This window comes from Hipposideros armiger, unplaced genomic scaffold (assembly GCF_001890085.2).
Source record: "Hipposideros armiger isolate ML-2016 unplaced genomic scaffold, ASM189008v1 scaffold_447, whole genome shotgun sequence".
Lineage (NCBI taxonomy): Eukaryota > Metazoa > Chordata > Mammalia > Chiroptera > Hipposideridae > Hipposideros > Hipposideros armiger.
In genome coordinates this window covers 70,417-95,293 of record NW_017731797.1, presented here as the reverse complement: position 1 = coordinate 95,293, position 24,877 = coordinate 70,417, and the positions used below count along the sequence as shown (strand labels likewise).

General features: G+C 53.4%; 1 protein-coding gene across 9 annotated transcripts in view; it reads right to left on the bottom strand.

Moving 5' to 3' along the window:
* Positions 1-275: 275 nt before the first annotated feature.
* The window catches only part of ARHGAP27 (Rho GTPase activating protein 27), a 40,082-nt gene continuing 15,480 nt past the window's right edge, over positions 276-24,877 (bottom strand). For 7 of the 9 annotated variants that reach the window (XM_019665658.1, XM_019665655.1, XM_019665657.1 and 4 more), the window contains 15 exons: positions 9,711-10,142; positions 9,326-9,508; positions 9,005-9,085; positions 8,849-8,932; positions 8,420-8,487; positions 8,053-8,143; positions 7,366-7,470; positions 4,251-4,349; positions 3,213-3,318; positions 2,969-3,091; positions 2,798-2,896; positions 2,534-2,611; positions 2,310-2,444; positions 2,050-2,155; positions 276-1,945 (listed from right to left, as the gene is read on the bottom strand). In XM_019665658.1, coding sequence (XP_019521203.1) covers positions 1,768-1,945; positions 2,050-2,155; positions 2,310-2,444; positions 2,534-2,611; positions 2,798-2,896; positions 2,969-3,091; positions 3,213-3,318; positions 4,251-4,349; positions 7,366-7,470; positions 8,053-8,143; positions 8,420-8,487; positions 8,849-8,932; positions 9,005-9,085; positions 9,326-9,508; positions 9,711-10,142 — 1,968 coding nt within the window. In that variant the 3' untranslated portion in view covers positions 276-1,767. Of the gene's footprint in view, positions 1,946-2,049; positions 2,156-2,309; positions 2,445-2,533; positions 2,612-2,797; positions 2,897-2,968; positions 3,092-3,212; positions 3,319-4,250; positions 4,350-7,365; positions 7,471-8,052; positions 8,144-8,419; positions 8,488-8,848; positions 8,933-9,004; positions 9,086-9,325; positions 9,509-9,710; positions 10,143-12,619; positions 12,718-13,625; positions 14,535-24,877 lie in introns of those variants that run through there. The other 2 variants (XM_019665662.1, XM_019665663.1) reach the window with 2 other exon arrangements.

Below are 24,877 nucleotides of genomic sequence, written 5' to 3'. Positions count from 1 at the left end.
CTATGTGGCACCCCAGAATTCCCTGCCCGAATGGCCCCAGGTTTATTCCCTCAAGGGTGGACCAGGGGGCAGCAGGTTGCAGCGGGTATGGCATTTTGCACTCGTGGACTGGAGTGTCCACATGTGTGCATCTGGAACTCTTCTTGGGGCAGGATGGTTCTGCAGGTGGGAAGCTCTTTCATGCCACCATATCTGGGCACAGAAATTGGAAGAATAAAAAATGTTTACATTCAAACCCGGCCCTCCAGGTCAGTATGAAAGTGTATTTGTCAGAGTAGGAGAATAGAACATACTTTATTGAACAGTTGTTAGCTTGATGTATAACTTTACAGTATTTCAATGTATGAGGCCTCCATTTGTACTCTTGCCCCAGCGCTGCTGGCATTAGGGGTGGGCTTGGGTCAGCCTGACCCACTCACTGGACCATAAGTTCCACCAGGGAGGCATGTGCAATACCCCTGCCCCAGAGCACAGTGCCTGGCACAGAAGAGCAGGTAATAAATATTGGCTGTGAGAAACAAACAAGATAATCCAAGTAAAATGCTTGGATTGGTTCAAATGTCAATAAATATTAGCTATTATTGCTTGTTTAGTAAACGAACGGGTGGGTGGGGGCAGGGGGGTTGAGATCCATAAACTGAGGTGGTTTGTGTATGAGGGAAGGGGGGCTGCTGACCCCAGGGCCCATACTTCCGTTACTGAGGTTATGTTCTTCTTCCCCCATCTTCACCCTGCATGCCTTCCCAGCTCTACATGGCAAGGTGGGCACTAGGTAGGCAAACTTGACAGCCAGAATGCTGAGAGAGGCTGGGGGCTCCCATGAGTGCTATTTCCCCTCCCCCGCAGGGAACAGCTGGGCAGGTTCTCTTTTTGCCTAAGCCCAGAGAGAACCCACCCAGCTTAGTTTCTTTTGCTTCACCCACAAGCCCATTCTGTAGTTGGGGGGGATAGCTGAAATACTCCATTTCACCTCCCAGTAGGCGGAGCCCTGGTGTAAGAGGAGCCTGAACTGGGGAGTCAGATCACCCACTGGACCCTGAACAAGTCACTTTGCCTCTGCAAGCCCTTTTTCTCATCTGTAAAATAGGATTGTGTGTGGAGATGGCACATGTCAGGTATGGGAAAAGCCATTCCACAGAACACAAGTGGGTCAGGGAGGGCAGAGGCGCAGAACCCTAAACAGGAAAGCAGATGAAAATGGTCCACAACCAGCCAGTGAGAGGGGTGGGCGGGAGTTTCATCCCTGAGGCCTGAGAGGAGGCAGGTTCAGCTGCCCACGCTGGAGGCCCAGGTCAGTCCTATTTCAGCAGCAGAGAAGTTGTCAGTTGCTACTTCATGACAGGTTCAGTGCCAGGGGCCCCACCGGGTGTCCGGGAAGGCCTCAACCGGGCGCAGGCCTGAAGAAGCCAGGAAGCCCCTCACCCAAATTCCTCTTCCCAGTATGGGACATGGGCCATCCTGGAAAACAACCCTCAACCCCTGCACCCCACATTCTTGCACATGCACAGGTGACACTGTAATAAAGAACAGAACCCAATTACCCCAAAACAAGACAGGCAAGGGGGGAAAAAAAAATCACATTTTGTGAACTGCCCACTAGGAGTCATCATACCCTCAGAACCGAGGGGTGCAGAATTCGCAGCGGCCTGTGGACAGGTGGGAAGCAAAGGGTCTCAGAAAGAGAGTCCAGCCACGGGGCCGCCAGCTTCTATGGCAGGACCACAGTCGCCGCCCCCAGTCTCAGGTCTGCAGCACCAGCAGCAAGGGTCAGTGTGGAGGGAAGATGTCTGGGCACTGCTGCAGGATGAGCTCCACCACCTGGTTCTGGAACACCATGGTCATGGGCATGCTGGTTTCCTCCGTCTCAGGCCGCAGCAGCGTGGGCCCGAACACTATGGCCACGCTCTGAACCGACATGCGGTTCTGTTCGCCGTGCTCGATCACCCTGCAGCGGGGGTAGGGTAGGGTGGCATTAGGGCCCAGAGCTAGAGGAGACTGGGGGGGTCCCGCGAGGGTCCACCTCCTTGTTCCCGTGGCTCGCCCACTCACCGGCACAGGTGCTGGAAGAGCAACCGCATGGTGTCGTGGTTGGGGGAGGGCAGCGTTCGCACCAGGTCCCGCACACAGCGGCTGCGCTGAGCCTGGTCCTGCAGCTCTGGGGAAGGGAAGGATCAGAGGGAGAGAGAGGGTCGGCCAGGCGCGGGGAACAGAGGGGGCTGACTCCCAGTGTATGTGGGGTCCTGCCAAGGCGATGCTCCAGGCAGGTCAGCTGCGCCCCTACCCCATCCCCCACCTCCCCCGTCACTCACTGACGGCCGCGATGAACTGGCGGAAGTGGGAGAAGGGGAAGAGGGGCTCAGGCAGCTCTCGAAAGAAGAGCTTCAGGGCACCGGTGATAACGTGGACGTCCTCCCAGCGCCCGTCGTCCAGGTCGAGGCGCTCGTCTGCAGCAAGAGCGGAGAGCGGGAGGAAGATGAGGTCAGCACCCTTTCGTGCCTTCAGGCGCTGGGGCAGGGAATGGGGACAGGCTCACCATGGTCCACCTTATAGCGCAACTTCTGGATGGTTGCCAGGTTTCCACTGATGCGGTACAGCCCGTCGATGTCTAGCCCTGGAGAGAGGGAGGCGCTGACCCCGGGTTTGGCGGAATGGGGCTAACGCCCTGTCTATGATTCCCACTCAGGAATTCCCGGTCTTTCCCCCTCCACCCTGCGTTCACCCAGGGATCTCCATCATGGGGTCCTGGAAGGAGGCGGTCAGGCGCACGGAGTGCCCACCCAGCCCGCCGCGTACGTACCGCGGGCTTCGACCGCGCGGATGCACTGCTGCACGAAGCGCGGCACCGGGCTCCTCTCGCGTTCACACAGCGCGGCCAGCGCGCAGCCGAACACCTGGTCTGGGGGAAAGGCTCGTCAGTGCCGCCTGCCCCTGAGCCACCGGCGCCCGGCTCTCCAGCTCCCTCCAGTACCTTTGATGTAGCCCTTCTCCCGCAGTGACTGCAGCGTGGGCCGCCTCAGCAGGAACTTGCGGAGCTTTTGCCTGACCTTGCTCAAGTCGCTCTCCTGGCCCCCGGCGCTCAGGGCGTGCGCGGCTGCCACAGCGAATGCGAAGCGAGTCAGTCGGTGGCGCCGGGGTGGCTCGGCAGGCCCCAGTCGGGTCCTCACACCCGGGAAAAGAGGCCCTCCACGCTCCACCCTCATCCCTGTGCACACCTGCTCCGGACCGCGCCTCATCCTCCCGCCAGCTTCCCAGACGCTCACTGGACCCAAAGTCCACGCTGCCGCTCTCGCTTTCCTCCTCCGGGGGCAGGTCTGTGGACTGGAATCGCACAGCCTCAGAAAGGCAGAGCCTGGGACCAACTGGAGGTCCTTCTGAGGTAGGGTGAGGGACCCAAAGTGCCCTCCTAGCAGGCGGTAACCAACCCCCCACACCCACCCCAAAAAGGGCTCACCCTTCCCTTACCCAGGTTAACTCCCCTCATGTCCACCAGGGAACCTAGCTGCATGGAGCCGCTCAGGTGTTGGAGAAGGTCATCTTGCTCTACCCTACCCATCTCCCAGTTCCTGACCCCTCCTCCCATATTTTCCCTCAGCAACTTCGAACACACTCCATTAGGTCAGATTCCTCAGTATGTGACTCCCAGTTCTGAGCTTGCAGTTCCAGCTGGGACCTGAGCACTGCCAACAACTGCACCAGTATCACCTCCCTGAATCTGGATTCCTACTTCTAGTAATACAGCCAAACGCTGTACCCAGCTCCTAGGAAATGAAGGGCCAAAAAGCCCCATGTTGTTTCCAGGTGAATAGCTGTCTGAGGGGGCCTATCCTATATCTACTTATGCAATTAATATTTTGAACCTTAAAAAAATGGTCGGCTCTTGAATTCAATCCTTTTAAATTTTATCTCCTAGTTTCAGCCTGTCATTCTAGCCTGAGGCTGTTTCTCAGATATTTTCTTTTCCTCCTGCTTGCCTTGAAATGGAGGATGTGCCTCCACTGCTACCTGGATAGTCCTTCAGGGTCAACCTCAGAGGCTAGATTCACATACTTAAGAAAGGCTATTTCTTCAACAGCCCCTTTGCCATCCAGCCATAAAGGGTGACTGCATCTGTAGGACAGGGTACTACCCACTGGTGCCATGGAACTCCCAGTGTCTGAGTGGAGGGCCCCACCCACACTGGGCATAGCTGCTCTGCATAATGGCCCACCATTCTCTTCCCAACAGCCCTGGAGGCCCCAGGCTCTGCCTACCAGCTCCTGGATGCCCTGGGCAATGGCCTTGTGCCAGGTGCTGATGATGGCCTCCGAGTCGTGCTGGATCAGGTACTCTGAGCCATCTCGGCTCCGCAGCTGGAAGGACACAAGCACTCAGTCATCTCTGGTTCCCTGGGTCTATATCCCTGTCCCCAGGAACTCAGAGCTTAATGGAGCAAGGGTCTCACCCCAGGCCAAGGTATTCTACCTCATTAAAAGCAGTAGGTGGCAGCCTCTCTGTGTTACAGATAAGCAAATTGGGGCTCAGCAACTAAGCAATTTCCTTGTGGACGCAAAGCTAGTGAGTGATGGAGAAAGGATCTGAGTAAAGGATCTGCAAGGCTCAATTGTCTGGTACATTTTCCCCTGCCCATCCTGCCCCCCCCCCCCCATGAGCCACAGAACATGGCAAGCCTCTCTCCCAGAGCACTGGCTAGCAAAAAAGTCAATGAAAGAAACTCCCCGTGGAGGCCCCTTGTCACTAGAATTAACAGTGAAGAAAATACTGGAAGAAAGGCTCTGAAAGCAGATGATGGCTGAGCCCGGAGAAAACAGTGTCTCCCTCTCCAGAGACACACTGGAGACCTAGGAGAGTTGTCTCCCTTTTGCAGCCACAAGTCCCATCCTCTCCCACCCTCCAGCCTGGGCAACACATCCTCTTAGAACTCATTCCATCAAGCAGCATAAATGAAAACTTGAGGGGAAGACTTTCTGACTACTCAAAGCTCTTTCTGACTAGCAGGCTGGAGGGTACCAACCCACTTACTCTTGTTCACTTCGAGGACATGCACACATGATTTGGAGAGGTCTGTGAGCTGGAGGAAGCACTGCCCTATAAGTCTATTTTCTTCCATATTCTTCCTTAAGGAGCCCAAAGTCCAGGCTTCCAAAGCCACTATTTATACTATTGAGGAGCAAGCGGATATCAATAGCCCAGGCCGTTCTTCAAAATGACTGCTGTTGAATGTCCTTATTTCCTAAAAATCTCCAGGGAACAGGGTGAGGTGGTCAGCAGCTTGGCTAGATCTCGCATCAGCCTCTGTCTCTGAGAACTACGTGTTCAAGATTAATGTGAAAGTTTGGTTGTCGCAACTCACATCAACCCTGGCCCTAGGTTCCAGTGAGGATCAGAGTGAGTAGACACTGTCTCAGACAATAGGGTGCAACTTCCGGATCAGAGAGGGCTGTCTTTTAACTTCCCACCTTTTAAAGGTAAGACTTGAATGCTATTTAAACTGCTTTGAAAAATTTAAAAAAGTAGAAAAACGGCACGTTCCACCCCACCCTCATTCCCACAAAGACTAGAGAACCTTCAGCAGGCAGACAGCACAGCCCCACTCCAAGGTGACAGAGCCCGGGCTGTTATCCCAGAAAATGGCCAAACGACGCTTCTAAAACAACCATTATTTTTGGAAGCCCTCTCAAAACATAATTTGTTCATATTTGAAAATTTCATACAGAAGGCAAAGCTGTATAGTTAGTTACATAGCAATATATTTCACAAACACTCATCCTGTCGCATGCACAGGTGAGCTGAGCTGTCCCAAACCAGCTGTTTTCAGAGGACTGTAACTGAAGTTTTCTCTGGCTCCTGGGTGACTACGAAGAGCTGCTGTGACATTTTGCCGGGCCCAACTAACCTGGCCATGACATAGAATTGGGGGCTGTCTCTTGGGAAAAATCCTAGAGTTGCCTATATGCCACCCCTGATTTGAGGGAAGACTGCCACTGCCAGCCGGGAAGCAGGGGGCTCCTCGACTTCCATCCAGGACTTCCAGTCTTCCCATCAGCTTGAGTAGCTTCCAAAAGTACCATCTGCCTTCTAGTCCTTGGCAGAAAAGATAACTCAGAAGTGTTTACTCTGAAAGTTTCATTAAAAGCCCAGTCAGAGAGGTGACACTTTATAGAGGAGTAGGTCATAGAAGGACTATGCCTAGCAGAAGTGATGTCCCTTTTCCATTTCACCCCCGTGGCAGACATTGCTAGTTGATCACAGCACTCTATACTGCTAAGCCCAGAGAAGGCTCCAGACCCACGGCTCAGGGTAGCTCATGAGATGAAACCAGTTCTCCAGCCCTGTTCTGTGGCTACTCTGGTTCCAGAACTGAATGAAGTCTGGTGAACTATCATAAAACTACACCCTCAAGCTCCTTGCAGAATTACTTTTTCTGTGCTGAGATGTACCACTGTGCTTTTGGCTTTCATATGTTATCTGAAGCAGACCCAAAAGTCCCTTCCTAAACTAGAATGGAGCTGCATACGAAAAATTTCTTCAAGAGCTAAGTAGTAGGAAAAAGCTTTGATTTCCCTCAAAATCTGGGAACAATAAGAGCCCTGGCCCTCTCTTTTCACTTTGCCTACCCGGAGGAAACCTGGAACTACTTTTTTTCAGTAACAACTGACGTGCCGGTACTTCATCTGCCCTTAATCCCTTTCCACTTTGACCCCCTTCTCTAACCTGTTTGCCTGGTCCTGGCCTTTCAGTGGATTTTATCAACGCACCATATGTGTTTTTGTCGTGAGCTACCTCAAAACTTTTTGGGACTGAGGTGAGGGTGAAAGCAGCTTAAAAACAAGACAACGTGAGGACAGGGAAGGGTGTGGCGCTGCGTGAGTCCTTGCCTGGGCCCCACCTGGCCCCTCTTTTTCTGCTGGGGGTGCCTAAGAAAAGTGTCTGCTGCCCTGATTTATTCACTGGGGACCCAGTCCAGTCGGAAGCTGGGCTCTGACCAGCCAGAGCAGGTTTCCCAGCCTGTCAGAGTAAGTAGCCAGGGGCGGGAAGTCTCCTGTCTGTCTCAGACCAGAGCAGCTGGGCTGAGGGCTGCCCTTCTAGGCATGACAGAGTGTCATCCTGCAGCAGGGGTCACCTGGCAACCCCTACTCCTCACCACCCTCCAGGTCCAAGGAGTGGTGAACTATGCTCCGGAAGAAGAAAATGCAGAATCCATGATACCAGAAATCCTGTGGACAGATCCCCGAGGTGGCAGCAACTTTGGCTTGGAGCCCTGAGAATTCCAGCCTCAACTCTTCCCAGGTCCTCTTTCTTGAGGCTTGCCTAGTTTGGGTTCCAAGCCATCAGTAAGCCCCTCTTCTCCACACCCCCACAACTCACCTCTAGCACATTCTTTCTGCTGGATTTGTCTTTGGGGGCCCAGGCGAGAGAGGCCCCCTTCAGCTCCACCGTGTACTCAGGAGTAGAGAGTTTAGAAGGCTGCCTCTGTGAGAGGGAGGAAGGGTGAGGGAGCCCTCAGCTCAGACAGGCCTGCCACAGCACTGTAGCTCCAATCCACCAGGCTCCCTCTACTCTAGTGACAGGATGCGGGGAGGGGGCCCAGGGGTTCCTGGAACCCAGAGATCCTGTTACTTCTTAACCACAGAGTCTGCAGGCTGGCTGGTCCTTTGCTACCTGCCCACCCAGGAGAGGAGAGGAGAAAGGCGTTCAGCTTCCATCCCTGCGAGCCGGGTGCCTAGTCCCCAGCTGTCTGCCCACCAGGCTGGAGCTGACTGCCCTTAAGGACTGCTCCCCATGCCCAGGGTGGCTGCAAGTGCTTGTCCTGGGGTGAACCTGCTGTTGTCACCCCCTGGCAAAGGCCCAGCTCCCTTGCTACTTATGTTCCACTGTCTCAGACCTGGCCTTTGACAAGCTATTGGGTTGTCGGAAAAGTCATGACGCATTTTTGCAACGAAAACCACAGAAAAAATATGTCATGACTTTTCCAACAACCCAATAGATCATGTCAAGACCCTTAGGAGTCAGGAGCAGATGGGGTGGTCCCGGTCCCAGGGGCCTGGACCTCACCAGACCGCCTGCAGCTGAGGTCTTCGAGTCCTTAAAGAATGTCAGGACGCCTCCCTCCAGCACTGTCCAGGAGGCACTCCAGTGCTTCTTCCTAGGTGGGGGTGCAAGTGCAGGGTGGTGAGGCTTGGATCCGGCCCTGGGCTGAGGCTCCCCTCCCACCCCCAAGAGCAGAGCACAGAGCTTAACATAGCTGGGGCACCCAGCTGTGAGGGGGGACTCCATATGTCTCTCCGTGCCTCAGTGTCCTCACAGAACCTCTTATAAAGTCACTGTGAGGATTACCTAGAGCCTGGAATGGGGGAAGTACTCAGTGAACATTGTCATTAAGGCCCACCCTGCCCTGCTCTGGGTGCAGACAGGCTCTCACCGGAGCCGCTTTCCCTTGTCCGCTGTCTTGGTGCGATGGAGCACGCCTGCCTTGTCCAGGGTCTTGATCTTAAAGAGAGAAGGGGAAAGAGAAAGCAGTTAAGGGAGTGAGTGAGCCACGGTGGGCAGATGCTGGCCTCCCCCTCACCCAGCAACTCCCCACAGGCTGGGCCTGAGTCTCCCCTGAACCCTCTTTGCGGCTGCTGGTGGTGAGATGCCTACTCCTAAAGCTGCAGCAGCAGCAGCGGGAGAGAATTCCTCCCAGCTCCCAATCTGCCTGGGATGACCCTGTCCCAGGTTCATTCAGCCCAGGCTAGTGCTGGGCCTTATGGGAGAGACATGCCTGACCCAATCCCAACCCCCAGGACCTCCAGAACTCCCCTATTTCTTCTGTGGGGTCCTGCCAGGACCTATGTGCCCCTTTCCTTACTTTCTCCTCAGGGGGGCTGGCCTGGGCTGGGGTCTCACTGTCCTGGCTGGATTTGCGGATGTTTCGAGGGGCAGGAACTGGGACCTGGGGAGAAAGACACTATCAAGTATAATCACCTCCTCACTCCCCAGGACTCTCCCTTCCCCAGTTGGTTACCTGGGGCAGCTCCCACCGAACTGAGTAATCATCTGGGTTGTAGAAGTAGGGCTTCCCATGTTCATCCTCCAGCTTCACCCACTGTGGGGAGAGGAAAGGTCAGGGCTCCCAGTCCCCCTCATGAGAGAGGAGGAAAAGGTTCCCTCTAACCAGAGCCCAACACAGCCCCATGGAGTTTGGTGCAGGTGACCCCGTGTCTTGGACTGGCTGGGAGCCTGCGCAGGAGCTGCAGTTCAGTGTTAAGGGGAGCTACTTGTGAGAAAGGAAGGGTTGGAGGCGTGTCCCCGAGGCTGTCTGGGCCCATCTGCAAGCCTCGCCTACCTGCTCTAGGGTAAATTGGTTGGTGTAGAGCGTCTGCCCGTCGGGGTCCACATGGCAAGACCAGCCGGGGGGCGTGGCCAAGGGAGAGGCGGGCCCGGGCTCACTGAAGGAGCCGGCAGGAGAATAGTCTTCCTCGGGGTAACTGGTCAGCGACTCTGGGTAGTCCGTCTCGGGGGTGGGGGGCTGCAGGGAGCAGAAGACGGAGTCAGGCGTTCTCAGACCCAGTCCTGACCCTGGCCCGCTCTTTCGGATCAGGCCAGACCCCTCACCGGCAGTCCCGGGGACGTAGGGAGTAGGAGACTGGATCAGAGGTCCTCAGAGCCAGCCTCACCCACCCCTGCCCAGGCCCCGCCCCTTCAGACGTGGCCCCGCCCCTCACCCTCACCCTTTGGTCCCTGGGGCTGCCGAGGCTCAGGCCCGGTTGAATCTCCATCTCGTCCTCGTCCTCGTCTTCGTCCTCCGGCTCGTCCTCGGGCTCGTCCTCCCAGACTTTGTCGCCCGTCAGCGGGTTGTAGAAGAACACCCTGCGGCTCTCCTCATCCCAGTACTGGCCCCACTCAGTCTCGAGGCTCTCGCGGCTGCCCACTGAGGCCCGGGAGGTGGTCGGGCTGGCAGCGCCCTCGGCAGCCTCGAAGGGTGACTCCCAGGTTGTCACGCCCGTGTCTGGGTTGTAGTAGTAGGGCCTTCCGGTGTCCGCATCCGTGTGCGTCTCCCACACCTGGCTGAGGCAGGGGTCCGCAGCGGCGGCGGCGCCAGGTGAAGTGCCCGGAGGCTGCCTCTCGATGTTCGCATACACGGGCTCCGGGGTGTCGTCCACCTGTGCGAGGAGGAAGGTCAGCTCCGATGCCACTCGCCACTTGGGCGACCCTTCAGCAAGTCGCCATACCTCCCTGCCTCAGTTCCCCTGGCTGCAAAATATCTGCCCTGCTGGGAAATTGTAGTGCAGAGAGAATGAGGAAATGTTCTTGAAAATGCGTTGTAAAGTACGAAATGCCCCAGATGCGTGGGGGCAATTACATGAATTATTTATTAGTAATAAAATAGCGATAACCTAGTTCTCCCAGCTGTGCACTTACAGGGGTGAATCAAAGGTTGGGCAGGAACAGAGAAATGGCCTTTCTCTGCCCCTATTTGGGTCACATGGGGGCAGGGCCCTGCTGCATTCTCCAGCCACCACCGAGAGCTCCCACCCCTTATTCCTTCCTGGCTGGGAAAGCTCTGGGTCTGGAATCAGTACTTCATTAGGATTTGGGGCTGGAACTTCCTGGATGTGAGGTTTGCAGGCCTCAGCATCAACTCCAGACAGGAAGGACAAAGGAGAGCCAGATGGGAGGGGCAAAGAAAAGAGAGCACCCTTTTTCCCTCCAGAGGAAAGTGAGGTGGGCTGGAGGGTTTAGTCATGCAGAATATGAGCCTGGTGGTGCTTAACACCCTCAGGGCTCCTTGCTGCCTGCAGGGCAAAGTCTAAGCCTTTAACAGGGCATGAGAGGCCCCATCACCTGCCTGATTTCCACCTTATTTCCTGCCACTCCTTCCCCCTGGCCTTGAACTTTAAGCTCCTGTAGCAGGGAGTTTGCAGGAGGCCCCCATCCCCTCTTCTGTGTCTCCTACATGCCTCAGCTCATTCACAGACTGTCCACTCTCATCCCCACCCCTTCCCCACCTGGCTGACTCCTAGTCCTTTAGGACTCAGCTCAGGTGTCAGGTTCAAGACCTTTCCTGAGATTTCTCCTGGGTGCCCACCACAACCTAACACCCTCAGCCAGCCAGAAGGACTGCTAACCACACTATCAAACCCCAGGCAGCAGAATAGCATGAGAAGATTAATAGTGGTTTCTAAGAACACATAATGCTATCAGGGAAAAGCACATTTCAAGATGGTAAATTTAGCATAATCCCAATTTTGTGTTTTTAGAAACCTTCCAAAATGCCAACAGAAGTAATCACTGGGCAGGATAATTACAGGGATTAGATTTGTTTAGTTTAGGTTTTTTTCTTGAAACTTTTCTGCAGCCTCAACATTTTGTACAATAAACCTTTTTTTAAAATATAGAAGTTTTTCTGTTGTTGTGACACCTTCATTAAGCTGTAAACTCCTCAAGAGGGGAAGCATGTCCTGCTCAAGATGGCCTCTCCCTGAGCCGTAGGGAGGCACCTATAAAAACATCATTTGTTTAACAAAGATTCGCCAGCTTTGCACCAGGCACTGCTCTAGGCACTGGGCGTGTGCAGCAGTGAGGAAATGGACAGGAATCCCTGCCCTGGTAGCCTGCACACGTGTGCAAATGGTGGGGGGGAGGGGGAGCAAGCAGGGCCATGAGTGAAAGGCATAAGGTGTCAATGTTGATTGCTGCTAACAAGAAAACAAAAACGCTGCCGGAGAAGGGGTTGTGGCCGTTTTACACAGGGTGGCAGGTCCCAGGCATGTTAGGGGGAAGGAAGAGGTGGGTACACCAGCCCATCAGTTCCTCACTCCTGTCCCTTACTCCATAAGCTCCTGTATGGCTGAGACAAACTCTCCAGCCCACTTCTCCTTTCTCTCCACCCACTACAGCCCTCCCAACCACACCAGCCTGCCGACCCTCCCCCAAACACAAAGGTATCTTCCTACCTCCGTGCCTTTGCTCCAGCCATGCCCTCAGCCTGGAACACCCTGCTCTCCTCTCGTTCCCTGCCTAGCAAATCCTACTCCCCTACTGGTGCTCAGCTCACAGGCCTCACCTGGGGGAGGACTTCTCCCTCCAGAGAGAAGGCTAACCCGCTGGCACTCTGGTCTGTTAGGGCCTGATGGCATTCTGCCTTGGTGGTCAGTTGGTTGTCCACCCATCCGCCTTCCTTCTCTGCAACCCCCAAAGCAGGAGTGCTTTAAGAGTAAGACCCAGGATGATGTAATTGACCTCAGTTGCTCTCTTCCCCCACCCCCAGCAAGTGGTCCAATGCCCTGTAGCACACAGAAGATCCACCAAAAGCACTTACTACTTGAGTACACAAGTCAATTCCATGCCCGACTTCAGCAACAAACAAACAAATACACCTGACACTACGGAAGACCGGGATTCGCTTTGAGCAAGAACTTCCTGTGAACAAGGGTTCAAGCACAGGAATAGGAGACTCTTTGGGGGGACATGACGGAGGCAGTAGAGGAAGCTGGATGACCAGACACACCTCCCATGTACCCCAGCTGGACCCACTGAAGCAGTGGCCTTGCCCATCCCTGGGACAGGGGCTGGAAGGGCGCATGGGTGGTGGACCAGCCAAGGAAGGAGCCAGGCTCTCTGGCGTGGGGATTCCCACCTGGCCAGGCTGCTGGCCTTGGCTCTGAGTCCACAGGGAGTCCCAAGCTGGTCGGTCTGATGGGGACCTTGCACAAGGAACACCTCCAGCAGGTACAGAAGAGATCTGGGGGGGTAGCAGTTTAGGCCTCCAGTGTGACAAGTCTGTCACTGTGGGGCTTGTCACTAAGGGCAGTGCCCCTTAGAAGGAAGCACATTCTCAGGATTGGGGCTGGCCCAGCAGGTCATGAGGGGCCTTCACTGGAGGTGAGCAAGCCAAGTACCACCCCCGGTTAGCGATGTGGCAGTCCTGTGAGGGAGCTGGACTACAGCAGCCCCGAGGCCCCTTCAAGCTCTAGAACTCTCAAAAGAGGCCCACAGTGTGAAGACAGAGGCACTTTCCTCTCCTGGCAGAGCCTCAGCCGGGATCAGACCAGCTCCTGGAAGCCAGGTGGGGCCCTCCATGCCCTCTGGTGCTCAAGGAGGAGCTTGTCCAGGTTAGAGCGGGGCCTGCTACCTCCCCACCCTCAACTCCTGGAGGCCCAGTTAAGACCCAGATGTAGCCCATCAACAGGGGCCTGACTAGGATACCCAGGGCTCTTGGAGCCCAGACCCAGTCACGATAGAGACACAGGGGACACCGACTAGCAAAGAGGAAGTGTCCCCCGACCTCAGGCCAGACAACAGAGCCAAGAGGGGCCCGGCTCTCACCACACTCAGTTTCCCAGCCCCAAGCACTCCTCTTGTTTTCAATTCTCACCCATAAGCAGGTGGCAGGCCTGCCTCTCTTCCCCGAAGCTGGTCACTGCCTCTCAGCATCCCTTTGTAGCCCCTCTCAGACAGGCAAGGCCTCAGAGACGGGAAGAGGAAAGAAGGGAAGATTCCCAACCTCCATGAGACTCCTAGCTCTGAACCCCAGCTCCCCAGCTCCTGACAGGGCCAGGGGATGGGGGCCCACTGGCAGCCTCTTGACCCCACAGGCCCCTCTGCTATCCCCAAGTTCAGCCCTTGATGCAAGGGTCCCCTACCTGTCCCCGCTGGTGCCGACTCTGCCTCCTGGTCAGCTTGGCAATCATGTCCACCATCCTGTCCCCTCTGAGCTGCTGGGACAGAACTCTGGGAAAGCTTTGGGGGGTGGAGCCCAGGGCACAACCCCAGGGCTGGCACAGGGCAACAGGGAAACAAGAAGTTGCCTTGAGATGGCGGGAGGCTGAGCCTTCAGTCTACTTCCTGTCAGGGCTGCGGAAGTGCTGCCCGAGACAGAGGCTGCCTGAGAGAGTGTGTGGGGGGGGTGCCTCAGATCTGGGGTGCTTTTATGTGTCCAAACACAACTGGCAGCCCCCATTCAGTGCTCTGATTACCAATGAGTTCTAAATCCCAGGCCCAGACACAGCCACTGAGCAGGCTCCACAAAGGATGGCATTGGAGCCATGGGTGGGGGAGGGGGAGGCCGTACAGATGGGACAGGCATGGGGGCAGCTGAGTGCTGGGGCCTGAGCTGGCTTAGACAGGGCAGTAAGTGGCCATCGACTCCCTCAAGTGCCAGGGAGGGTGTGATGGGAAAAGAGGAAGCTTGCGTGGGGGGAGAGGTGTCTCAAAGAGGAAGGAGTCTGGGCAGATGTGGGCTCAGAAGGAACCGCTGGCTGGGTGTCTGAATGCCTCCAGCCACGTGGCCAATAGGAGGAATCCTGACCATCCCACCATCTCTCTACCCACCTGATCATCAGGGTCCGCCTCCTTCAGCCTTGGTCACCAAGAGGCCTGCACCCACCCTGGCTGCATGTCCACATACATAAACAAGTATGCCTGTGTCCCTCCACTAGTCTCCAAGGACCCAGAGAAGGGGCGCAGGAACCAGCTCCCCCCTCTACCCTAAGAGCTTCCTCTTGGCCCCTCTTCCCTTAACCCTCTCAGGGGGTATTTAGACCCTGACCATGCGCAGCAGAAACAGCATGTTCTCGGTGGAGCTGTCGCCCTCCCCCCTCCAACCCCTTGGGGACCAACTTGTCTTTTCTAATTCCCTCAGGGGTGTTTCCTCCCTAGCCCCAAGTGCCAGCAGCACCTTCCCCTCCCAGTCACCAGCCTGAAGGCTCTCTCACAAGGGCACTCAGCTCCCCGGTCAGGCTCTGACCCCCACCCTCCCATCCTGGATCCCAAACCCCTCATCTCTTATTCCTTCATTTCGCGAATCTTCCTGCCCCCAGACCTGGCTCCCCTTTCTCCTCCGCCCATGTCCCGCAGGGTTCTTTTCCCCTCCACCCACTATGGGCTCAGAACAGGAATACTCCAGTAAACCAGGCATGGTATGGATTTGGGGTGTGAGACACCTGGGGAGACTACATCTGAAGCAAGTCTGGGGTCTATGCCCTACTCTGCCCTTAAAAGCTCCCCTACCATCCCCTGTACCCCAACGCAGAAGCCCAGAACCCCAGAGGCAGACTAATCCCCCATGACACTTGACACACCACACTGCCACACCCAGAGGGCTAGGACCACCGCCCCCCTCCCCCCCCACCACCACCACAGGGCAGGTCAACAAGATTGATGGAACCATGCCCAGGAATAGCTGTAAATTCCAGAGCAGCCAGAAACTCTGAGCCACCAGGGAGGGGCAGTGGTCAGGAGGGGAGAGAGAATGGCAGGTGTGAAAATCCAGGCTCTCAGTTCTGCCCAGCATGTAAAATTGAGGAGCAGGGTCTCCATGTGGCAGGGACCAGAAGTGACAGTGTGGGGGGCTAGGACCACAGAAAAGGCAGCCAGGACCCCACCTGCTGCTGTTCCCCAGTAAGAGGCCTGGCCAGCATGTCTGGGGTCTCCCAGTGGGCTCTGACCCCAGACCACAGGGACCAAGTAAAACCCACACAGCTCTGGCCGGCTCTTGGTCACTGAGGTTGGCTCCTCAGGCCTCCTGTCTGGGCTTCCCCTCTCCAGCAAGAGGACGTGTTCACCATAGTTGTTCCCCAGTGGGGTCCTCCTCCCTCAACCACACCCTCAAACCTCCAGAGGCCCACAGTGGGGGAAGGGACAGAGCAAGCCAGCTGCACATCACCCATCTCTCCAGCCCTCTGTCCTTAACCATTCTCTCCAAAACCCTTACAGGTGTGTCAGGGCAACCAGAGCAGGTGCAACCAGAAAACCCTATCAGCTCTCTGGGGCCAGAGGCAAAAGAAATGCTCATAAACCTGTGACTGCAGCCAAGGGACTGGCTCAGGGGGCTGGGGAGGGGACAGCGTCTCCTTCGCTGACTCTGAGCCTACTCCATGCCATCTCAGCTGGGTGGAGGGACAGTGGGAATGAATTGTGATCTTTGCCTCTGGGAGCTCAGCCAAGGGCACAGAACTGTTCTGGCGTCTGTCCCTCCTCTGAGCACACCTTCTCCAAGACAGAGTCTGGGACTCCCTCCGTATCCACGCCAGCCCTGAGCAACGTGTCCACCTATGTGCAGTGGGGAGGCTGGGGGTCACCTGCAGGGTCCCGGGCCTCAAGCCTCAGGATACCGGGGAAGGCACGCCTGGCCCCACTCCTTGAGAGTCTGATGTCACTGGTCCGCGCTGTGGCCTGCGCAATCCATGTTGTGTTAAGGCCCACATGGCTCAGTGTAATCTTATCCCACGCGCATCCTATGAGATTCCAACACAATGGCCTGAGGTGAGTCTCTTCTCCTGGGTTTGGGGCAGAAGATTCATCCGATTAAAAGGACAAAAGAATGGAGCTGGAGTCCAGAGACCTGGCTTCTCGTGTAGACTCTGTTTCAGTTTCTCTCTGGACAACCCCTTGAACCTCTGGGCCTAAGTTTCTTTATCCACAGAATGGGCTGTCATTCTCTCCCCCTTCACAGGAGTGGTTTCTGAGAAAGGGCTGAGCAGGGCGCTGAGTTCCCACACCCACCAGAATGTGGGGAAGAGAGAAAGGCCTCTTCTGCTTTTCTGGCTTTGCGTTTTCATTGAGTGCCCTTAGCTTTGGACTCTGCCCCAGCCTCTTGGTGACCTCATGGGGCTGCCTGCTTAGCCTGCTCCTCCGGGGCAAGTGGGCCATGGGGTGGAGCCCCTTCACAGTTCAAAGCCCCTGTGCTCTGGGTAAGGCTGGCAGACACCTGAGAGGTCTCCTGCTGCTGGGCCAGGAAGGAGTCAGAAATGGCCTGTCAAAGAGGCTGCCAGCCAGCAAAAGCCATGGTTATGAGTCAACCTCGAAAGGTGGGAAAATGTGATGGTGGTGGTCACCTTCTGCCCACCCCTCAAACTTATCTGCACCTGCACCCACCATTCCTCCTCCTTCCCCCAAGGGAAGGCGCAGGGTCCTCCTATCCCAGCCAACCTCAGGAGAGCCTTATCGTCTCTCACTCGCTCAGAAGCTGCCTCACCTCAAATCTCCAACCCCTTCCACCTAACTGCCTTTGCCCCTTTGGCATTTCAACAAACTCAAGGTCCGCTCCATCTTACAAAGAGAAAGTGTGCCCCTGGACCCAGCTTTCCCTTCCTCCTTTTCAGAGCCAACTTCTTGAAGGAGTGTGTGTGCCCACTGTCTCGCCGTCTACTCACTCAGACACCCAGTCCATTGCTTAGGTCTCCCACAACTTCCCTGATGGCAAACTGGGTCCTTGTCTGGCCTGACTCCTCTCTGGTACTTAGTCCTTACATCCTGTCCCTCCCGGGCTGCCTCAGACGTGGCCTCTTGGTGGGCCTCCTTTTCCTCTGGCTGCTACTTCCCAGCTCTTGGGGCCCACACGCCTCTTCCTCTGCCCGTCTCCTCGGTGCTCCTTATATTTGTTTCTTACTCTACTGTCCTGAGAAAGCTCAGCCGCCTTTATTAGGTTAACAGCTCACAACTGCATCTCCAGCTTCAGAAATCCAACTGCCCACCTGGACGTCCTCGGATGTACACGGAAAAGCTGCATGTTCCAAACTGAGTTCATCTTCATGCCCCTCCCCCTCCCCACCTCAGCATCCCCTTTGTCACTCAAACAGAGACTGAGGGTTATCCTGGATTCCTGCTTCCCATGGATCGTCTGTCGCTGAGCCTGGACGACCTGACCTACCAATCCCCAGGTAACACAGGGGTTAGAGGAACATGGGATCACTGCCACGAGGAAGCACACATTTCAATCTAAGACAGGCATTCTACAGGGCAACTGGTCTGGTCTCTTTAACAAGTCAGGGCAGAAGGAAAGGGAGGGGCTTGTCACAAGAGATTTAAGAGACAACCAAATGTAATGCACATCCTTGACTGCGTTCTGGTTCAGACAAACTGGCTGTGAGAGACTTATTTTAGGACAATGGGGGCAATTTGACTATGGCCTGGGCCTTAGATGATATTAAGGAGTGAATGTTAATCTTGTTAGATGCAATAATGGTACCGTGGTTATGGAGGTATTTTTAAGAGGTGCGTGCTGATGTTTTTAGGGGTAAAGTATGATGAAGTCTGGAATTTATTTCTTGGGGGGAAAAAAAGAGCAAACATGTCAAATAGTAAGTGTTAAATCTAGACAATAGGTATAGTTGTATTCATTTTAACATTCCTTTTGTTCTTTTGTATGTTTGAAACTGTTCGTAATAAAAAAGGAAAAAAACCCTCAAACTTTTTTTTTTTACCATTCTGCATCCTTGGTGTCATTACACTATGAGGTAGTCCTTATTTCTTATCTGGAGACAGACTGGTTCTTCCAGCTCTCCCTTACCCCCAATCTATCACAGACAAAGCAATTTCACTACCTTTAAGATGCAGCCCTGGGGCCAGGGATTATGGGAATATGGCAGTTTAAACATGTCCTGCTCCCAATGGCTACCCTCTACTGCCCAAGCCAAGCAGAGGTTGGGGCAGCTGGATGGGCAGGACTGGCTGAGGTGAGACAGGACAGGTGAGAGTGCCCGAGACAGAGACTGGAACCTGGGAACTCCTGGGGCAGCTTGGGCCTACCATTCTCCTCTTACCAGACCCGGTGACCCTCCTACTAGACCCCTTGCTCCTAGGAGCTGATGGAGAGCCAACCAGGTGGGCTAAGCACTCTCGGCCATTCAAGCTGAGGAGATGGGGGCAGGCAGAATTCTGGCTGGTGTCTTAGACAGCAGGGGCTGGCCCAGCTCCACAGGCCCACGAATAGAAACCACCATTCCTTCTCCCCTCTAGGGTCCCTCACCAAGTGGGTACTCCAACAGCTTGACCTCAATCCCAGTAAGCAAAGACATATAAACTCCACTCCTCTGACAACCCAGTAGAAGGAGAGAGGGTACAAACAGAACAACCAAACCAGCCACTGCTATCAGACCCCAATACGACTGGGACCAAGACATGCTAAAGTCACCATCACAAATAATGGTAGGAAGAGGAACTTGTCAGTTAGAAGCGATGGGACAAGTGGATGGCCATTCAGAAAAACGTAATTAGAGGTGGGTCTACATCTCACTCTGTCCACTTAGCTACACCCCCTCTCAAAGGATTAAAGATTTAGATGTAAAGAATGAAGCCATAAAATACTCAAAGAGGAAAGCACAAGCAAAATTCTATATTAAAAAAAGGCCTTTGTAACAAAGACTCAAAATCTAAAAGCCATAAAACAAGTGATTTATACATCTGACTACATAAATGTATTTTAAGAAAACCAGTGTGGCTGAAAAATACCATTAGCAAAGTCAAAAGCCAAACTTGGCAGGGGGATTACATACAACTCAGACCATAGACACAGGACTACTTTCTTTGTTATAAAAGACCCATTACCTTACTATAGAAAAACCTCCTAAAAATCAATTAGGAATAGAGAGATAACTCAATAGAAAAATGGGCAGAGTATATGAACAGACCAATCGCAGAAAAAGAGAAACAAACAGTTCTTAAATATATGAAAATGCAATTTCAAGGTACCTTAAGATAATGTATTTTACAGCATTTCACACTAGTAAAAGATGGGAAGAAACCAAGTGTCCATCAACAGTGGACTGGTTAAATGAATTGTGATATATCCCGACAATGGAAAACCATGTCGCTATAAGGAAGGAGGTGATGCTCTCTATGTGAAATCTCCAAGATACACTGTTAAACCAAAAAGGCAAAACAATAAATAGGATGTAGGGCCATGTGTACTGCCTACTACCTTTGTGTAAGAGAGACAGAAACTCAAGTAATCAAATGTCTATTCATACTAGTTTGTAATTGTGTAAAGAAACTCCGGAAGACTAGAGAAGGAGCTAATAAAAGCGGTGACTCTGGAGCGGATGGAGAACAGGGCATGGAAGCAGGAGTGTGTGTGGGAATTTTTACTACATACGAGTACTTTTGAAATATTGCTTTGGCTTTTAAAAACCATGTAAGTATATTACTTAGTTTAAAAATTCAAGGTTATTAGCAAGATAGAGAGGCTAGAAAATACAAAGACAAGTTGAAGAAAAAATAAGGACTCATAAGGAGAGTCAAGTAAAGCACAAAAGAAAAAGAAAGGACTATATTCGAAGTTAAAATATATCATTGTACTATGAATTGAAGGAGAGGCTGATCACTCTTGAGATTCAAATCCATGGCCTGGAAGATCAAGCAGGAGAAATAGCTTAAGCCTCAGAGAAAAAATTACATAGAAATAGAAATAAGGAGGGAAAAGAAAAGGAACAAGGAGAACCCAGTCAGGAGAAACATGCAAATAAAAGCAAAAGAAACAATAATCATGCAACAAATGGATTTCTCTAAGCTGAAAAAAGACCTGAGTCTACATGCTGACGGGGTTCTGTGGGTCCCAGATGGGACTACCGAGAAAAAGAACCCCCATCTCGGCACATCCTACAGAATATGCTTGATTAGGAACCCCCGGGGAAAGCAGAAAACACAAATGAAATGGAGAGCGGGGCAGGATAACTGAGTAACAGTGGGAGAAAAAGAGAATCAATAGCAAACTGAATGAAGGGAAATCCATGTAAATCCATGTAAAATTAAACCATGTAATAAAATCAAGTACAGTGTATCAGTTGTTCAACGAAATGTTATCCCATTAAGAGACAGAGTCAGCTTGGGTTTAAAAATGCAGTCATATGATATATACAAGAAATACATTTTTAAAAAAAGTGATAATGGTTGGAAATAAAAAGAAAGAGATATCAGCAAGTGCAAAAAATAAAAAGAAACGAAATCAAAAGTAAAGGTGGCCATATTAATAACGGGAAGGGAGAATTTCAGGTTAAAAGCACTAAGCAGGATAAAGAGGGACACCACATAATGATTCCAAGGCACAATTTGTGACGGCAGAACGGTCAAAATCTGTACATTCCCAATAGTGTTGTAGTTAAATACAAAAAGCAAAAACTATTGAAAGTATAAGAAGAACTTTATAAAGAAAATTTGAGTGGGAGATTTAATAAACCTCTAACAGAATCAGAGTAAAACGTGTAAAAAAAAAAGTATACAAAGAAAATGCAAGTTTAAATAATATAATCAATAAACTTGATTTGATCCATATGGAACCTTAAAAAATATACTTTTCCGTGTCTATGAAAAACAGAAAAATCATTTACTTGCTCATGAAGAAATCCAAAAATAAATTTAAAGTGGAGATTTCATAAATCTAGAAAAAAAATAATGAGTGCTTTCCTAGGAAAATATGAAATAGCCAAAATTAACTGGCGAACTAGTGGAAAACTTGGAAAGAGCAATTACCATTGATGAGAAAACAGTCTGCCACTGAAAAAGCACCAGGTCCAGAGGGTTTCAAGGAGGAGGCTGAATGGTAGAAACCTTCAGTATTTACCTCTGACATCACCTTCCTGGCCAGGAGGTGACCCTAGATTTCCTTCGCTAGTGAGATCCTGGAGGGGGGTGCTCCTCCAACACGCACCCCACAGTACCTGCAGATGTACTTGCCACAACAGATTGTAACTGTGGGTTTGCTTGCCAATCTCCCCTCCTGGACAGTAAGCCACCTGAGGGTAGGGACCACACTTTATTTTTCACTGCCTCCCCGTACCCAGTACAGTACCTGCCATGTACTGAATCAATGAATACAGGAAGTGAAAAATTATGGCATAATTGTCAGCATATCGTGATGGCCCTATGTCTATAAAATGCCCCAATACATAAGCCTAGGAAAGCAGGATGGATGGAAAGAAAGAAAGAAAGAAAGAAAGAAAGAAAGAAAGAAAGAAAGAAAGAAAGAAAGAAAGGCTGAAACTTGCTCCCATTAGCCAATATTTGTAATGGAGTTAAGCTATTTTTGTAGGGAGGAATAGCAATTTACAAATTCAGACAAGGCAAGGAGTACTCCAGTTGAGTGGAAGAGGAAGGATGATGGCTGAGGATCTGAAAGCAGGCCCCTCTGTAACCTCACTTCCCCTCGTGGGCCCCAGTCGGGCCTGCCCCCAGGAAAGACATGGAGGCCTAGACAGGGACCCCTGCCCCACTCACTGGCATGCCTTACAGTGGACCAGCACCCACAAGAGCCCAGAGCCTGGGCAGAAGCTCTGGAAATCCCCTCAACACCATAATCCTTCCTCAATCTGGAAACAGAGTCTCCCTAATTTTAGCAAGAACCCAGCCCTGGTAGCCCCACTTCTCTCGACACCAACCAACATCGACTGTCCCCTTGCTCCCCAACACTCTGGTGTGGAACCCCGACCATGTTCTGATTATCAGCTACCCTGGTCATGATGATGGACTTTTCTGTGCCCAGGATCTCGCACTGACCAGCCAGCCATCAGGTCTGACACTCAGTACCCACTGCCCGGCTCCACCCACTACAGGACACAGCTCCAGGAAGGGCAGAGAAAATACTGTAGATCTAGAATGAGGCCAGCTGCTGGGGCTCAGGAAGGAAGTGGGAAGGCAGGTGGGCTCGGCCTGGGCCCATCTCAGGAGGCCCAGGGGCTGAAGGGAACCAGAGGCTGAGAGGTGAAAGGAGGCCTGGTGGAGATCGCCCAGGGGATGAAGGGGCGGCCAGCAGCCCGCAGGGTAAGAGGTTGCTCCTTTCTGGCTTGGGAGCGGTGTTGTGGGGAGGGTTCTTGGTGGCCAGGAATGGGGGGTGAGGAGGGGAGGGGGCTACCCAAGAACCAGCTCTTTCACAAGCCAGGTAGGTCACAGCCTGGGGCTGGCTGCAGGTGAGTCATGGGGAGGGAAAGGTCAGGCCAAGTGTGAAGAAACCAGTTGGGCCACCCAGGTGGGCTGCCCTTGCTGGGAGGGCACGGAGAGCTGTTGGAAGGAGGGAGTCCAGCCAGGGGACTCACTGGACCCTCCTCTTGGCCTCAACTCCCTGCTCTTACCAGCCCTCCTTTCCTAAAGGCTGCCTGGCTGGCCCCAAAGGAGCATTCAGGTGGGTCTGTCCAAGGCCAGCTCTTTTGTCTCAATCATAGCTGTCTGGGGGGCTGCCCTTGGAGTTTGTCCCAGGGAGAGGGTGCCAATCCTGGGATCCAGAGAGGATAGCGGGGGCACCTCAGAGCGAGTGGCCAGGTGGGTTTTAGCATGAGTGCAGGGAAAGACTGGTGGGGAGCTCGGCAGGGGGAGAAGAAAGTGGGAAAGCTGCCCTGGCACGGCTCCCCCTAAAGTCCCAACTCCATTCCCATTTGAAGGGTCACTCACAGTTCCTGGCAGAGGACAGAGAACCTAGGGCCCGGGGCTCCTTCCTTCCAGGCCAGGCCGCCTACTCAGGTGAGGCGCCTCCTGCGCTGTTTGCATAAGTAGCTGCAGAGGCCCAGGTTGTAACTCTTTCCTCCCAGTGGCCAGTGCCCCAGCAGCAGGGACGGGCTTCAGTCCAGATGGCGGTCTGGGCGGGGATGGTGACGCACCCTGAAGTCAGGAGGGCCCCTCGCCCAGGGGTGGGCCCTGCAGCCACAGGGGAGGAGTCTCAGGCCCCTTCCTCGCCAGGCTTCCCTGGGCTCCTGGAGCACCTGGGGTGGGGGTGGGGGCTTACCTCCCCCTCTCCTCCATCTTTCCCTTCTTAGGTGCTCTCCTGGGACATCTCATTCTCCTACTACACCCTCAGCTTCAGATAGCAAGGTGAGGGTTTGGAATTCATGCCTCCTTCCCTGCCGCCTATGCCCACGACAGGACTGGGCACATAGAGGGCACTCGGAAAAGAGAACACCTCCTTGCCTTCAGCTTATATTGTCCTTGCTGAGGGGAACAGAGTGGCCAAGCCTGAAGGCCACCAGGCTGAGACTGAGCTTGGTTGTCCAGGGTAAGGTTTGGGGTCAGGAGGCCTTGAACTGACATGAGTATCGCCACCTCCTGGCTGTGTGACCTTTGCCCAGTCACTGAATCTCTCTGAACTTCTATTTGTACTTGGTGCAAATGGGGATGTCTATGCCTGCCTTCTGGGCTGCTGGGAGGATGAGCCTTTGAATGAGAGCCTATGGAACCATGTTGCATCTTACCACGTTTTGTGTTCTCAAGTGTCCAGCTCGGCTGGTATATATGTTCATTACATGCTGGTTGAGTGAGGGGTGAATAATTAGGCTGTAAAATGCTATACCGTGTAGAAGCGCCTCTATTCTGGGAGGGGGGGCCCCTGCCTTTGCCGACAGTCCTGCCTCCGTGTTACCCTCTCCCCTTGTCCATAAAGTGGTCCATAAACTGGATGCTGTTTCCTCCCCAGCGACCCCATGTTACCTCCATCCTCACATCCTTGCCCCCCTCCCCCTCTTCTCTGGATCCCTCCCCCACCCCTTTCTCCTGGGGATCCCATCTCATCAATCACCTCCTCACCATCCTCAGGCTTCCCCTCTCCTGGCTCCTGCCCAGTCACTTAGGTTTGGGAGAGTCTCCACCCCTGACTTATACCTGCCTCTGGCCACACAGCGTCTCTCCCTTCCTGTGACGCTTCTGAGAGTTGTCCACACTCTCAGTCCATGTCCTTATCTCCATTCCTCTAACTCCCTGCCGTCAGCAACCCCCTTGACCAGCTCCTGATAAGGTGGCCGCCGACTTCTGGTGGCCACTTCCGATAATATTTGATGGGCTTTATCTAACTTCCCCTTTCTTCTGGACACTTCTCTTCAGCGTCTGGGCCTCGTTTTCTGGGCCTGGAAAACACTCCTGGTTTTCCTCCTTGTTCCTGACCGTTCCTTCCTTTTAGGCTTCTCTCTCCTCCCTTTGTCACCCAAATGTGGTGTCCTCAGGGCTATCTCAGGTGCTTCTGTTCCTATGTTCACACTCTCTCCACACCCACAGCTCCAACATCACACGCTGAAGGCCTTTTCCTGGGTGGCAGGCCCAGCTATCCAACTGCCTCCGGACACAGCAGGGCCAAAGAGGTTTAGCCTCATTCCTCCATCACTCTCTCCCCACCTCCACCCCCCACCCCCCACCCCCAGAAATG